Source organism: Nerophis lumbriciformis, linkage group LG07 (assembly GCF_033978685.3).
Source record: "Nerophis lumbriciformis linkage group LG07, RoL_Nlum_v2.1, whole genome shotgun sequence".
Lineage (NCBI taxonomy): Eukaryota > Metazoa > Chordata > Actinopteri > Syngnathiformes > Syngnathidae > Nerophis > Nerophis lumbriciformis.
The window spans coordinates 33,018,638-33,034,160 of NC_084554.2; the positions used below are offsets into that span (position 1 = coordinate 33,018,638).

Sequence of the window (15,523 nt, forward strand, 5' to 3'; positions counted from 1 at the left end):
ATGGTATTAAAGTTTAAAAGATATGCAATTAAATGCAATAAATGTATTTTTTGCTGTCAAAATGGAAAGAATGAACACATTTAGTAAGAAAATATAACGTACATTATTTTTTATTTACGGGCATTTTTTTTTTTGTTCTGTCCAGCTAGTCATATTGTTGATGTAGATGCCCATATCGGCTGTACAAATTTACTTTACAAAGGAGAAGTGTGGCATACTTCTCTTGTTGCCTTATTTGTATTTGACTTTAATAAATGGATTTATATTATTATTTGGTGCAGCCGGGCCGGAGCAGGAGGGGTTAGAAAGAGAAAAAAAAGGAGGACAGAGGGGGAAATTGTGGGGACAAGAGGGGCATACGACAGAGAGACAACAACAACAGCAAACACAACAACGGGTCACTTTAAATGATGTGTCCGGCCAGAGCCGAACCCTGGGCCTTGAGTTTTGACACCTGTGCTCTAAACAAAAGCAACATATTGTAAAAAATATATGTTGAGATTTAAAACGTCTCCTTAATTTAAAAGACCTCCTGTAAGCATGAGCGCTCTGCTGTTTTTAAGGACCCACTACAAAAAAACGCTAGTCAGAGCTCGGTTCTATCTCTCCAGATTACTGGTGTGTGAGAGTGACAGGAGGAAAAGCTTATTTTGCATGAATAAATCCCTTGACCTCGAACATGAGAAATCATCTTTGTCAGATATTCAGATACTTTCCTAGTGAAAAAAATACCTTTTTATCCTGATCATTACGGTAAATACAAGTTATTTGCATCTCAGGGCATTCAATGACCTGGATGAATGAGAACATTCATAGACAAGTTATTTGCATAGAAATGCAATTATTCCAAATGCAAGTACAGTAGTCCTACTGTTTATTGCAAAAGCATAATGCCTTTTTACAGTTCTACAGGCACCAATACCTCACAACACAGACAAACAAGAGAAAGCAAAGTCTGTGTACATTTAATGGCTTCTTCCTAATTTATTGATAAATAATACGATAAACAATTCCCGTGCTGCTAACTACCTTGTTGCATTGATTGTATTGTCACAGGTAAGGTTCCCCCAACGGGTGCTGGTGTTGCCTGGCAAAGGAACAATATATCCACTTAATTGCATTGAAAAGGAATGCTCTTCCCTCATCTGAGCTGGATTGGACAAGGACCCTCGTTGAAGACAACCAGTATGAAAGCGTGATGAGTCTTTCACAAAATGTGTTCCCTCATTAGTCTTTCGTAGTGCTCTGGGTGGTTTATTTTAAGATAAACAGACATTTTCCCATCAATGCGCTGATCTCCAGTCAAACCTGTGAAGAAGTAAATAACATGGGAGTTTACTTAAAATAAATACAGATCACCCGCATTATCAGTATATAATATACTATATCATGTTAATTGCCTGACAACTGAAGTCTGGTTGGTGTGGTACATACAACCATATACCCCCCTAGTAATAATGATAATGAACTGATAGCACAAGCAAACGCGCCAAAGCATGTGTGTACCTTAAGTTTTGTTAAGTATTACTGCTTACTTCTTAATATTGAAAATGATGCCTGTAATGGTGAAACCTCAACTTAAGAATGTTTTGAGATAAAAGCTGTCCCTCAGCTTAGTGCTATGCTTTAAGTTGCAAGCAAACATTTGATTCGCAAGCATCCCCGCTATTAGTTGGCATAGCAAATGTCACAGTAAGATCTGCCCAAAACATCCTGTCTTGCTCGCTAGAATTAGCTTTTAGCTTAGAGATAGAGATAAGTTTGCTCTCCAACCACAGGAACAAAGAAAGCGTTAAGGACAGTGCAGAGAAAAAGAAGCAGATTATATTTATTTAATTAAAGTACCAGTAGATTGGAAAAACAAGTTGCATCCATATTGACGCTATTATTGTTTATATATGAGATTATGACACCAAAGACTTCCAAAGTTGGCGAATAAATAGATATGATCAAAACAGTATCAATCTCACGGAAATTCAAGACATTTTGAGAATTGATGAGTAAGCCAGTCATGTGATCTGTAGCGTTATAAACCACAGATCCCTTCCCCATCAACAACAATGCTAATTAAGCAGACTTTGTGAGAAACAACAATGATTACTTTGGGAAAAATGATGATCCACCTTATATTTTTGAGCCTGAACACAAAGATGAGTTTTAAAAGCCGAGAGCTAAACGGATGCAGCTTTATTGAAACACTATAGCATCATGTAGCATTTCTAGGTGCTAAACATACAAATTAACCATAATAAACCGTAATAAAACAAACACTTGCAGTACAACTTCCACTCTCATTGGGATGCCGACCGACGGTACGCTCACATAATCCCATTTAGAAGAAGAATCAATTGCAATTCTCACAAAGGGTTAAAAGAAAATATTCCGCAACTAGGTCTTTTTTTCGCCATCTTGGTGGATGTCAAAGTCGACCAGCCTGTTGGTCCATGGCCACATTCGTCTACTGAAAAGTGAGAGATGCATGATTTGTAATCTAGAATTTACTTTTAGCAAGTTTGAGACGAAACAGAAGCAGCCGCCAGCTCAGTGTGTCAACAATAGCACCATAAACTAGCATAGTTCACTGTTATCAATCCGCAGCTAAAATAGTCTGAGTGCGTTAGCGCTTATAATAACAATACCGCTCATATTTGGTTAATATTCAGGTCACGACATGTAAATGGAGTATTGTTGGCGGTTTCTGGATGTTTTTTCGGAGGGTATAATGGGCGCAATAGAGAACCCTCGATCTGTTGACTCAATTGTTATCTATTTCTTTACGATTTCGAAAGCATAAAAAAGTCAAGCATCTGTGTTCTTGTCTTACTTAAAGATTGTGAATGATAAACAGCACATCTGTTTCCAATTTTTGCATATTTTCAATGTGACTGATAACATGGTCAGAGTGCAGAAGTGTTACTCCAGTGACCTAGAATCTACGGTAATTGCAGAAGAAATTTAGAGCGGAATATTCAAAATGGCCGACTGAATTTGGGGCATTTTGTAATGTTTATATTGTATTTTTACATACTTTGCAGATTGTAAATACAATTGGATATGGTTTAATGGATACACTGAAACACAATTAAGCATATAAATTCAACTTTTTTTCCCACCCTACTGATACTTTGAAGAAAGAAATAATCAAAAACGTGTTGCCAACTTGGCGAAGCAAATTGCACATCTGCTCGTCTGCACCATACTGAAGCAGAAGGAGTATAATACCAGCCATGAATATTAAAATAATATCTACACGGCAGACATGTATCTATAACAGTATGGAGAAGCTGCTGATGGTGTGTTTGATGGGAAGGAGAAACCGTAGAAGTCCACTCTCCAAGGTAATTGCTGTGCATTATTAGTACATTACTTCATAAAACGTCTGTAGTTGTTGTTGGTAGGCAATACAAGTGTTTTCAGTTAAGAGCTACGCCACAGAACCAATTTAGCTCGTAAGTTGAGGTATTACTGTTGTTAGGATTTTTTAATCGTAACAAAGTTTTATTAAAGCACATCACTGGACGGCGTGGCGCAGTTGGGAGAGTGGCCGTGCCAGCAACCTGAGGGTTCCTGGTTCAATCCCCAGCTTCTACCAACCTAGTCACGTCTGTTGTGTCCTTGAGCAAGACACTTCACCCTTGATCCTGATGGGTCGTGGTTAGTGCCTTGCATGGCAGCTCCCGCCATCAGTGTGTGAATGGGTGAATGGGGAAATAGTGTCAAAGCGCTTTGAGTACCTTGAAGGTAGAAAAGCGCTATACAAGTATAACCCATTTACCATTTACGTTTACACTTCAAATTCAACATGTCCAATAAAGGAAGAAGCAGATCTTATTTAATACGACCCCTTTTCCATGTCTCGGCAATTATTATTCAGTAACTAAGTACAGAAACATTGCGCAGTAATAAATACGCTCAGAATATATCAAGTTACGTACTATTGAATACATCAGAGGACCAGTGTTCATTCTGTCGTATTCACACAGTGCAACAACTCCACTGGCATTGTACTCGATGGTATCAGATGTTTCTGTAGTGAGCTCACCAAGTTTCTTTGCTGTTCTTTCAATCTTGTCCAAGGCGGCCCGCATATCTCCTCCCTCTGGTATGAGGACCTCTATCTCTCCCACACGGTAGCCAAAATCTGCTTCATCGAGATCTACCTGCACGCCATCCTCTTCTAAAGTGAACGTCCACCTCACTGTGGTAAACTCTGCAAAGATGACAAGATTCATGCTTCTCACCCAACACTTGTCTTGTTCAGAGTCCATCTCATGTCGACAGCTCTCAGTCACACAGCAGGACGTCTGTTCCAGGCTGGTCACATCTTTGCAAATATCCTTTAATACCTCCATCAGCTTCATCTTAATATCCCTTAAATTGGTTATCTCTTTGTAGCGACTACATAGCGCGGATGCTTCAGATTGTGTCTCCTCCGCTCCTGTCACTCTTGCAACCGGACACTTCAGCTCCCAGCATCCTTTGCGTTTGCGCAGCCACACGTCTCTTAAAGTGAGGTGAAATTGTGGTGTGTCAAAGTACTGGTCGTGAAACTGGCGCTGACAGGCACAAACTGTAAAAAAAATTTACAAGAAAAGAGTGTAACCAGATACACAAATGAGGCTGAAAATGTTGTCTTTTAATTAGAGCTGTCAAAAATAACACTTTAACTCATTTTATTGTTCACAAATAATGATCGCAGTAATCATGCAGATTAATCACACTATTTATTTTGACCGTATGCATACATCGGTGCAAAGATTGGTGAGGAGACTTTGAATGATGTGTTCACTTGGCAAATTTGACGTGAATGCAAGTAAAACATTTTTTCCCAGATGACATTCTGACAGTAAAATAGAATTTTTAAAGTTTTTTAAGTTAATTTAAATTATGCAAGCAAGTAATAACCCGATTAATTACAGATTCAAAAGTGTGACTGAAAAAAGTAATCATTTGATAGCACTACTTTTTATATAAGATGATATTTTTTCCTTTGGAAACAGTCTGAGAAAGGCATGTCACATTATCACGGCCACCACAGGTAAAATCGGGGCCCTAAAAACCATAGAATATTGTATTATTCTTTCAAATAAATAATGTGTATATCAGTGAGACACCGCTGTGAAACAGGCTTGTTTGACCCTACTGATGATGTGTTGTTTTAATAGTTCTTTGAGTAAGCTGTTTATTTTTTGCTGTATGTTATGAAATAGAAATATGGCCTTAATAGTCCTCTGAGTAGAATAGCTAATGTTGTATATGTGTGAATAGGGGGGAAATATTATACGTTTATACTTTTTTTTTCTGCTCCTATAATTTATTCATTCGGGCGGAAGATGAGGTACACCATTTATTTAATATTGAGTGCATTAAATAAAAATAGGAATGGAAAATGGAAACATTCAATGGAAAAATGTTGTTGTTTTTTATTTGGAGGCCCCTTTTATTCATGTTAAACAATTTGTTTACACTTTTTTTAATAAACTAATTTTATTTGATGCATTTTTGTCCTAAAACAAATGGGAAAAACAATTGTTCAATATTTTAAACAAAATGGCAATTTTAACATAATTAAAACATAAATCTATATACAGTACATTCCTGACCAAACTGCAACTGGGATTCAACTGGGATTAAAGCGCCCTACGCACAGGCCATGATCTGCCAATAAAGAGGGGCGGCCCTGCACAATATATTCTATGGTTAAAATATTTATGCATGTAAAGGAACAGGCTGCCTACGCTCCAAAAACAGGCATTGCAAAAGAACGCTTGTCTTTTTCAGTATTCAGGATCGTCTTATATTCGGCTCAAAATAAGGTTAGAGCCACCCAAACATACTGTACCTCCAATTTCTTGCAGGATTTTCAGCGTGTCTGCACTGCACAAAAACTTCCTTTCCACCTCGATACTCATCTGAAATAACAAATATTGCCATTGACAAGACATTAATGCAGCTAAAGACCCAAAACTCAAAACTCTATCTTAATAATTGCTATACTTAAAATGATTCACCCCCTTTTCAAATGATACTTCTTAGTTTAGATTTAGACTATTTAATCGTTCAACACAGCTATAGAACATTTGTACACATTGTAAATTAATTAAATGTACAGCAATGAGGGTGAATAATATTGAGTGCACTTATGATAAAGAATACTGGTGTTTCCCATATTTATTTGTGGTGGCCCGCCAAAAACACATTTGGACCACCAGGAATAAATTTGACGCTGCCTATTAAGTGGCAGTATGCATTGTAACCCGGCTTCCATTTCCCACATGGTAATCGGGATGTAACAGGTAAAACTTGTGACGATTGCTAATACCGTTTCAAATTAAAGTTATTGTAAAACTGTGATTAATAACCGCACTTCGAATAAAACTCACAGAATCATATTTTCTGGGAAAAGAAAGCTAGCGGTGCTAATTGCTAGCTAGCAGCTGGCGCCTTTAATCGCTGCTCGCCTAAATGCTACCACGAATTCAAGTCAAATGAATGTCTACACACTCTCAAACCTTTCCAAATTCAATTCGAAAGAAGATAAACATATTTAAACACATGTTAAAATAATATTAATACAGCTCTTTACAAGGCAGAACAATATTCAATGTTTCTTCTGCCAAGGAAAGCTTATTGTGCGTCTGTTGTTGGTTTATTTAAAAATAGATAAAAGCTGCTTTAAAGATTTCAGCGTATGTAAACATACTTTTTGAGCACATTTAAAGTTAAAGACAAGAAGTCGAAAAATGAAAAATAATAAATATAACATAAGGCACAATGGGAAAATTACACTTAGACTTACTTTTATTGTCATTCAAATTTAAACTTTACATTACAGATAAGAACGCAATTTTGTTGCATTCGCTCGTTGTAGTGCAGGATTAAAGAGCAATAATGTGCAGATATAAATAAATAGATTACTGTACAGATAAATATATTGCACTTTTTCATATGCATCCACGTTTATGGATGTATGTTATATTGTCTTTATATTCCAGCGAGTTAATTCGTTTTTTGGGGGGGAATTGAGGGAATTATTTCAGAGCGTTGAAGGTATCTGGTTTGGTGGCTGCAGGATTAGGTCTCTGCTATTTGCAGATGATGTGGTCCTGATGGCTTCCTCTGGCCAAGATCTTCAGCTCTCACTGGATCGGCTCGCAGCCGAGTGTGAAGCGACTGGGATGGGAATCAGCACCTCCAAGTCCGAGTCCATGGTTCTCTCCCGGAAAAGGGTGGAGTGCCATCTCCGGGTTGGGGAGGAGATCTTGCCCCAAGTGGAGGAGTTCAAGTACCTCGGAGTCTCGTTCACGAGTGAGGGAAGAGTGGATCGTGAGATCAACAGGCGGATCGGTGCGGCGTCTTCAGTAATGCGGACGCTGTATCGATCCGTTGTGGTGAAGAAGGAGCTGAGCCGGAAGGCAAAGCTCTCGACTCACCGGTCGATCTACGTTCCCATCCTCATCTATGGTCATGAGCTTTGGGTCATGACCGAAAGGAAAGATCACAGGTACAAGCGGCCGAAATGAGTTTCCTCTGCCGGGTGGCGGGGCTCTCCCTTAGAGATAGGGTGAGAAGCTCTGTCATCCGGGTGAAGCTCAAAGTAAAGCCGCTGCTCCTCCACATCGAGAGGAGCCAGATGAGGTGGTTCGGGCATCTGGTCAGGATGCCACCCGAACGCCTCCCTAGGAAGGTGTTTCGGGCACGTCCGACCGGTAGGAGGCCACGGGGAAGACCCAGGACATGCTGGGAAGACTATCTCTCCCGGCTGGCCTGGGAACGCCTCGGGATCCCCCGGGAGGAGCTGGACGAAGTGGCTGGGGAGAGGGAAGTCTGGGCTTCCCTGCTTAAGCTGCTGCCCCCGCGACCCGACCTCGGATAAGCGGAAGAAGATGGATGGATGGATGGATGGATATTTCGATGCGTTCAAGAGTCTGATGGCCTGAGGGAAGAAGCTGTTACAGAACCTGGAGGTTCTGCAGCGGAGGCTGCGGAACCTCTTTCTAGAGTCCAGCAGTGAAAACAGTCCTTGGTGGGGGTGAGAGGAGTCTCTACAGATTTTCTGAGCCCTGGTCAGGCAGCGGCTTTTTGCGATTTCCTGGTAAGGAGGAAAATGCTGAAATGTTGCTAGTAATAATTAACAACACCAATATTTTTCTTTACATATAGGTATGATTTAGCGCTTTTAATTACACGCAGATGCAACACAGTTCATTATTCAAATTAAATTAGGACGCCCCACCACAAATAAATTGCAGTCCTATGGGAAACACTACTTAAAACATCTATTACATTTAACACCACACACATGACATAACATAACATTTTGTTTGCCAACTAGCTTTGCTCTTGGCATTTAAGTGTCTTTTGAAAAATTGTGTGACTCTTTTACATAAATACACACTGCAGGTACGTCCACTGTGACGTTTAAAACACACTTGAGGAGAATTACATTAAATATCCGCAAGTCCTCTGCAACTGAATATTTTTGCATGTTTAATACACACCCTCGCTTCAAACGTATGTCAGCTGAAAATCCACGCCTACTGGTCACACAGTTGTGCACTCGTTATAATGCACCATATACATTAGCACTAAGATACCGACAACAACATTTGTAAAGGATGACTTGCAGTGTTGCATTTAAAACGTAGCTGTTGCTGCTGCACCTGCTTTTGTCAATCAAAACTAGTATTAACCACCTCGAGTCGATATTCACAAACCTTTAACTTGAAGCTTAGACAGTAAAAAAAAGAGTAAACATCGACTTCAGTTGATTTCCGGTGGCAGTCAAACCTCCCCACGTCAGCACAGTCAATTTTACTCAGGCGCAATTAAGGACACCTATTAGGGCCTTTGGAATCACATCATCACTTCCTGTCCCAGTAGCGCAGATGCATATATGGTGCAGTTTAAACAACTTCGTGGGTTCCACTTCCACAGCCATTCTGTATGTAATCATTTCATTTGTAAATATGTATATTCTTTAAAAAGGGACATAATTAATGCAGGTAGAGTTGAGTCAAGACGGTCACATGACTGAATGGAATACACCACTGATTACCGCTTAATTGGTGGTATTCAAACTGGGCGAGTCTCAAGTATCAAATATACGGCACACAACGATCATTTATTGCTCATAAGTAATTACATTTTTTCGGGAGGTTACATAAGGGATTTAATGTCGCTTCTGAATGTCAGCAATCAGCATTGGGGGGAGCTGTGGTGTTTTTACTAAGGGGTGGGTGGATGGATCGATCCACAGATCGATACTGTAGATACTGGATCAGTATTTGAGCGATACTAGAGGGCTAAGATCGATATTGTACGGTTAGCTTGTGTGTTTAAGTTTATTTCGAAAATGTATACAGTTTCAGTATGATACAATACTTATTTTAAATATTTTAATTTCTTCGGAAATGTCTGAAAAGGAGTAGGAAGAAGCAAAGCTTAGTTAATCCTATCACATTTCGCATGCGCTTAAATCAGTGGTTCTTAACCTGGGTTCGATCAAACCCTAGGGGTTCAGTGAGTCGGGCACAGGGGTTCGGCGGAGGTCAAAACACACCCGACTCATCGTGTAAATAAAAACGTCTCCCTATCGGTGTATTACGGATACGGCAACAGCAGAAGTCAGACTGATTTGCAGGTGTGTAATTTGTTGTGAGTTTATGCACTGTGTTGGTTTTGTTCTGGGCAGCACGGTGGAAGAGGGGTTAGTGCATCTGCCTCACAATACGAAGGTCCTGAGTAGTCTTGGGTTCAATCCCGGGCTCGGGATCTTTCTGTGTGGAGTTTGCATGTTCTCCCCGTGACTGCGTGGGTTCCCTCCGGGTACTCCGGCTTCCTCCCACCTCCAAAGACATGCACCTGGGGATAGGTTGATTGGCAACACTAAATTGGCCTTAGTGTGTGAATGTGAGTGTGAATGTTGTCTGTCTGTCTGTGTTGGCCCTGCGATGAGGTGGCGACTTGTCCAGGGTGTACCCCGCCTTCCGCCCGATTGTAGCTGAAATAGGCTCCAGCGCCCCCCGCGACCCCAAAGGGAATAAGCGGTAGAAAATGGATGGATGGATGGATGGATGGTTTTGTTCTTTGAACAAGGTGATGTTCATGCACGGTTCATTTTGTGCACCAGTAATAAAACATCGTAACACTTTAGTATGGGGAACATACTCACCATTAATTAGTTGCTTATTAACATGCAAATTAGTAACATATTGGCTCTTAACTAGTCATTATTAAGTACTTATTAATGCCTTATTCGGCATGGCCTTATTATAACCCTAACCCTCTAACCCTGGCCCTAACCCTCTAACACTAACCAAATAACTCTAAATTAAGTCTTTGTTACTTAGAATATGTTCCCCTAGAGTCCAACAAACTCTAAATTAAGTCTTTGTTACTTAGAATATGTTCCCCATACTAAAGTGTTACCAAAAACCTATAACTTTGTCTTGAATTTGAAAAAAACAAAATTTTATTTTTCACTAAAGAAGGGTTCGGTGAATGCGCATATGAAACTGGTGGGGTTCGGTACCTCCAACAAGGTTAAGAACCACTGGCATAAATGTATGCGATCCTATTGTTATATTTATATATTTTAAGTTGTAAACAAAACTCATACAGTGAATATATTTTATGTATACACATACATGTAGCAGTTTAAACTTGACTAGCTTTGGGCGTTATAGAAAATGTTGGCATACCAAGTACATACAGGGTGGTATTGCCAATACCAGCACTTTATACTTTACATTTTCAATATCGTTGAATTACTTTGTGATTTTGTCTGTAATTTTGTTTATCCTGATTTTAATCAGGACTAATATTTGTCACAATAAATAAATACATGCATATAAGGAATTAGGAATAATTTATTAACACTGTGCAATAATATAACATATTTATTGATAAGCATTATGAAATAATGTAAAACAATTAGACAATATCAACAAAAAATATAATGATTCCCTTATTAGCCATTGGATACAATCTTACGCATTTACATGTCAAAATGTTCATTAGTATGTATTGTACATTTTTGTATTAGAGTAAAACCTCAACGTATGTGCCTAATTGGTTCTGTGATGGAGCTCTTAACTCAAAACACTGATATCTCAAATCAACATATCCCATTGAAATGCATTTTAAATCAATTTAATTGGTGTTTGGCCCCTTCAAAACAGCACCATTTTAACACGTAATATGCCCTAAAAGAAAAACAAACATTTGGATAAGAAATAATTAAATAATACAATAGGCTGTACTATTAACAACTACAGTAGTTCTTATGACGTATTTACCTTGGAGAGTCGACTTCTTCGGTATCGCCTTCCAGCTGCTTATCCGTCTAAAACACACCATCAGCAGCTTTTTCATATATTTATGGATAAATGTACACCTTTACAGAGTTTCCCCAAGATTGCCAAGATACCTGTAGTGGTGGGGGTGTGACTATGGGCATGGTCAATATGACAATCACATTATTTGCTATGAGGTATTTATTTTCTTTAAAAAGGCACAAGAGAGTATACATACTGTACATTTATTACAAATCTGTATTCACATGTTTTTTCTTAAACATCGTTTTGCTCTATTTTTAAATTATTCCTGCTTATTGTACAATATACTTTGTTAAGAATATTTTTTCTACAGATTTCTGCAATTCTTTTAGTCACTCCTTAAAAGCCGCCAGTGGAATATTGTGGACATGCTGCTCGAGATCCAGACAACCCCGTGCATATAGCTTCCGTCATCACAACATTTGGTTTCGGCAATACTGTACCGTTGATCAAAGTATATATTTTTTCGGCGGTCAAATTTTTGGTGCATGACTAGTCAATAGTGCGCAAATAGTAAAGTATATATATATATATATATATATATATCCATTCATTCTGTAACTACCTGCTGGTATCAATATGTGGTGTTAGCACGTTATGATGTACATTTTTCCCATGGTCTGTGAACACGGTATTCTGCGGAGAATAAAGAAGTGTTTTGTGTCTGGGAGTGAAACACGGAGACAGGTGTGTGCACAGAGGAAATACTTGTTGGACTTGGGCCCGTTGTTCGCATAAGATTGCAATAAAAGCTAAAAAGAGTGTAGGACTTTGTGTGTCTTCTTCTGGACGCTACATACAATGTCCTTCACACTCACTTTCTCCTTTTCCAATGGTTGGAAAACAAAGTTATTGTTATCTACAGCTATAAGCTAATGTGAGCAAGTTAGACCAGCTGTTTTGAGCGGATTTTATGGGGTTCACTCTGTGACATTTTCCACGGCAACTAATGGCGGAGATGCTTGTAACTCTAATTTTTGCTTGTAACTTAACGCATGGCAGCACATGGCACACGGGTTAAGTGTGTGTGCCTCACAATACGAAGGTAATGGGTTCGATCCCCGGGCTCAGGGTCTTTCTGTGTGGCGTTTGCATGTTCTCCCTGTGACTGAGTGGGTTCCCTCTGGGTACTCCGACTTCCTCCCACCTCCAAAGACATGCACCTGGGGATAAGTTGATTGGCAACACTAAATTGGCCCTATTGTGTGAATGTGAGTGTGAATGTTGTCTATCTGTGTTGGTACTGCGATGAGGTGGCGACTTCAGGGTGTACCCCGCCTTCTGCCCGAATGCAGCTGGGATAGGCTCCAGCACCCCCGCGACCCTGAGAGGGACAAGCGGTAGAAAATGGATTGAACTTAACGCAGAACAATTAGCCGAGAAAAAGTTCTTATCACAAAACAGTCTTAAGTTAAGGTACCACTGTACCGGTAATTAAATCTACAGAATACAGTCGGAGACCATGCTTCAAATATTGCAGCTTCTCCACACCGCATATTTTTTTTTTTTTTTTTTTTAAAGCATACTCTACAACATTTTGGCCTAAATTATGCATTTTCAAGCATTAAAATGGCCAAATAAAACAAAATATGAACACTACAGCAGTATCGGCCACTCTAGGACACTAAACCAATCAGTACGTGCTGTTCAGTATTGTGGCAATTGATTGGCCCAGACTCAGATAGTGTCACCTTTTTGGAATAAATGAGTTTAAATGTAAATATATACGTTTTATTTAATGTCAAAGGTGCTCTCATAATGTTAAAAACTGTATTTAAAAGGTCAAACAGTTGTTTTATTCTTTAGTTATGAAAATGTTAAATTGAATTCCTATTTCGCGGAAATTCATTTACCCGGAACCAATTAACAATGATAAACAAAGGTTTACTGTATAAAAGTATTGTAATACCATATATGTCATATGCATTACACAATAATATAAGACCATTTGACAATATCAAAACATATAATTATTATTATTAATCATATTTATTATAGTAATCCAATGATAATATAGTTATTTTTAGTGTATACAATTGTTTGAGCAAAAATAACGTCAACGGTGTAAAATGGCACTGGAGATAAAAAATTAGCCATTGTTTAAATTTTATTCAAATTAATTTTGTATTAATTAAATCTGCAAAATAACTTAAAAAAACAGCTAAAACTACAATTGGCTCTCATTAATATCCTTATTTGGCGTTTTGCCCCCAATCCCTCCTGTGTTAAAGAAACGCCGCAAACAACACAAAAAAACACATATTTATGACTATAACCACAGACTAAAGCTGAAAAATATAAATCTTATCATGCTGGTTTTGCTCTGATACTGATACTACCTTTGGTATCAACATGATTAATAGTAATTGTTGCTTTTGCTTTGACTTTATTTGCTCAAGCTATTGTATGCTATTCACTTGGTTACATTGTAGTATGGGATTTATAAGAGGTTTTACGAATAACTTAGTATTTTATTTTGAATTAGGGGAAAATGAAAGGCAAAATCACAAAACCATTCAATCTGCTTAAAAAGTTTAAGTAAAACAAAAACAACAAAAAAAACGGTATTGGCAATACCGGCCCTGTATTCACTCGGTATCGGATCAACTCCAAAATGTGCAGTATCGCTCAACCCTTGTGTTTACTAGAGGGAAGGAGAGGGCGAATGGAGGGAGGGGAAAGAGAGATCAAAAGAGAGCGAGAGAGAGAGAGGACAAGCAAGAAAACTTTTCACTTGTGAGGATCCACAGAGGACGAGTGTGTGTATATGTGTGTATATGTGTGTGTGAGGGAGAGAGAGAGAGAGTGTGGGTGTGCTGGAGCGGGCGACCATGCAGGTAAAAGGCTCTATTAGCTAATTGCTGTCAACTTCATTAAAACGCGGATCAGATAACCGCGGCCGATACGGGAGGGGGACGGTGGAGATAGAGGGTGGCCTGCACCCGATAAACGATCGACGAATTATGTCTTTGACTACCCTTTTGTAAAAATACAACATTAAATTCCAAACTTTTCTCCCCCCTCCCCTCCGCACCGCTTTGGTTCTGTGCTCTTTCGCTTTGCTCCTATTACGCCCCCCCCCCCCTCCTCTTCAAGCACCTTTGTCGATGTATTTTAATTGCGAGAAGCTTTTTTTAGTTCACATTTTAGAGGAGCATGCGTTGCAAGGCATGGGGGATTAAAAAGGGTTTTTTGGTGGAAGAGGGAGTGTGGTTTAGCGAGGACGCGTCAAAACGTCAAAAAGGAGATCTGCCAGCGGGAGGAGGGGTGAGTGTTTTCTAACACATCTGTAAACGGAGCTCGGGCTCATTAATTAAATGGCTTTGGTCGGGCTAGGCCTCAATTTGCGCTGTTGAGCAGCAGCGGCGGGCGGTGCAAGCTCTACATGCCCGCTCGGCGAGGCACAATCAGCGGGGTAAGGCGACGACTTGAGGCCGAGGGGTTTGATCCGGAGCCAGGGGTAGTGTGTTTTGTTGTTGTGCGTGTTTTGAAGCCGCAGTTACTACCTGGAGATCAAGCAAAGGGAGTGGAGACTCGCCCCGTCCCAGCTTAATTATCCCAGGCTAGCTAACAGACGAGCTAGCAAAGTGACACGACTCGAACTCCGCGTTGTATTTACAAGCGATCGGCTTTTGTAACCGCACTTTTCTTTGATCTCATGCCCTTCTGCAAAGGCACCCGCTTCCATCCTTGATTAATTGTCGGTTAGAGCGGCCACAGACGCCTCCTACACACCGCGACGATAGCTAGCTAGCGAGCTAGCTAGCTAATTGACTCCCGTCTGCTAGGCTAATTAGTCCGCTCGCTAATTAGCCAATATCAGCGCACTAAACGACAATCTATGTCTGGCGTTCGATTTCATCCCTCGTCGCTGTTTTAAATCGTCCGATGGGCGATGTGCGAATGTTATCTGCTTCACATTTAATCCTGCTAGCGTGCTAATTGGCGTGACGAGGAAGTGAGGCTCATAGCAGTGGAGATAGTTCGCCTCATGGGCAAGTTTTGTGTTGTCTTTGTCGCATTTCAAGGCGTTTAAAATGCATTTGTGCTGTGTGGTAAACGTGTATGGTTGTAAAAAAAAGTGTTTGGCAAACCAGTAACAAGATGGACATACGCTGTGTTGCTGTATATATGTCTGGCAGTGAAGTATATGCTTTGTATTGTTGTTATCTTCTCTAAATACA

General features: G+C 39.7%; 2 protein-coding genes across 7 annotated transcripts in view; one reads left to right on the plus strand and one right to left on the minus strand.

Moving 5' to 3' along the window:
• Positions 1-949: 949 nt before the first annotated feature.
• On the minus strand, positions 950-8,861 carry thtpa (thiamine triphosphatase). Of its 3 annotated transcripts, XM_061965438.1 has the most exons (5): positions 8,718-8,861; positions 5,843-5,912; positions 4,242-4,570; positions 4,043-4,160; positions 950-1,308 (listed from the first exon to the last, which is right to left on the minus strand). In XM_061965438.1, the coding sequence occupies exons 2-5, from the start codon at positions 5,910-5,912 to the stop codon at positions 1,208-1,210; spliced, it is 618 nt and encodes a 205-aa protein (XP_061821422.1). In that variant the 5' UTR covers positions 8,718-8,861; the 3' UTR covers positions 950-1,207. The 3 variants fall into 3 exon arrangements, with proteins under 3 accessions (XP_061821422.1, XP_061821419.1, XP_061821420.1); XM_061965435.1 differs by having other exon boundaries at positions 4,043-4,570; XM_061965436.1 differs by lacking the exon at positions 8,718-8,861 and adding an exon at positions 8,502-8,681 and having other exon boundaries at positions 4,043-4,570.
• The window catches only part of zfhx2 (zinc finger homeobox 2), a 29,892-nt gene continuing 23,201 nt past the window's right edge, over positions 8,833-15,523 (plus strand). The window contains exon 1 of one of the 4 annotated variants that reach the window (XM_061965431.1): positions 8,833-8,944. In XM_061965431.1, coding sequence (XP_061821415.1) covers positions 8,897-8,944 — 48 coding nt within the window. In that variant the 5' untranslated portion in view covers positions 8,833-8,896. The other 3 variants (XM_061965433.1, XM_061965434.1, XM_061965432.1) reach the window with 3 other exon arrangements.

Excerpts from the sequence above, each read along its gene's own strand:
- thtpa (XM_061965435.1), bottom strand. The coding sequence starts at position 5,912 with ATGAGTATCGAGGTGGAAAGGAAGTTTTTGTGCAGTGCAGACACGCTG. Across the intron at positions 4,571-5,842 it reads AATCCTGCAAGAAATTGGAG|TTTGTGCCTGTCAGCGCCAG; the intron begins GTACAGTATGTT and ends TTTTTTTTACAG. Across the intron at positions 1,309-4,042 it reads AAGAACAGCAAAGAAACTTG|GTTTGACTGGAGATCAGCGC; the intron begins GTGAGCTCACTA and ends ACTTCTTCACAG.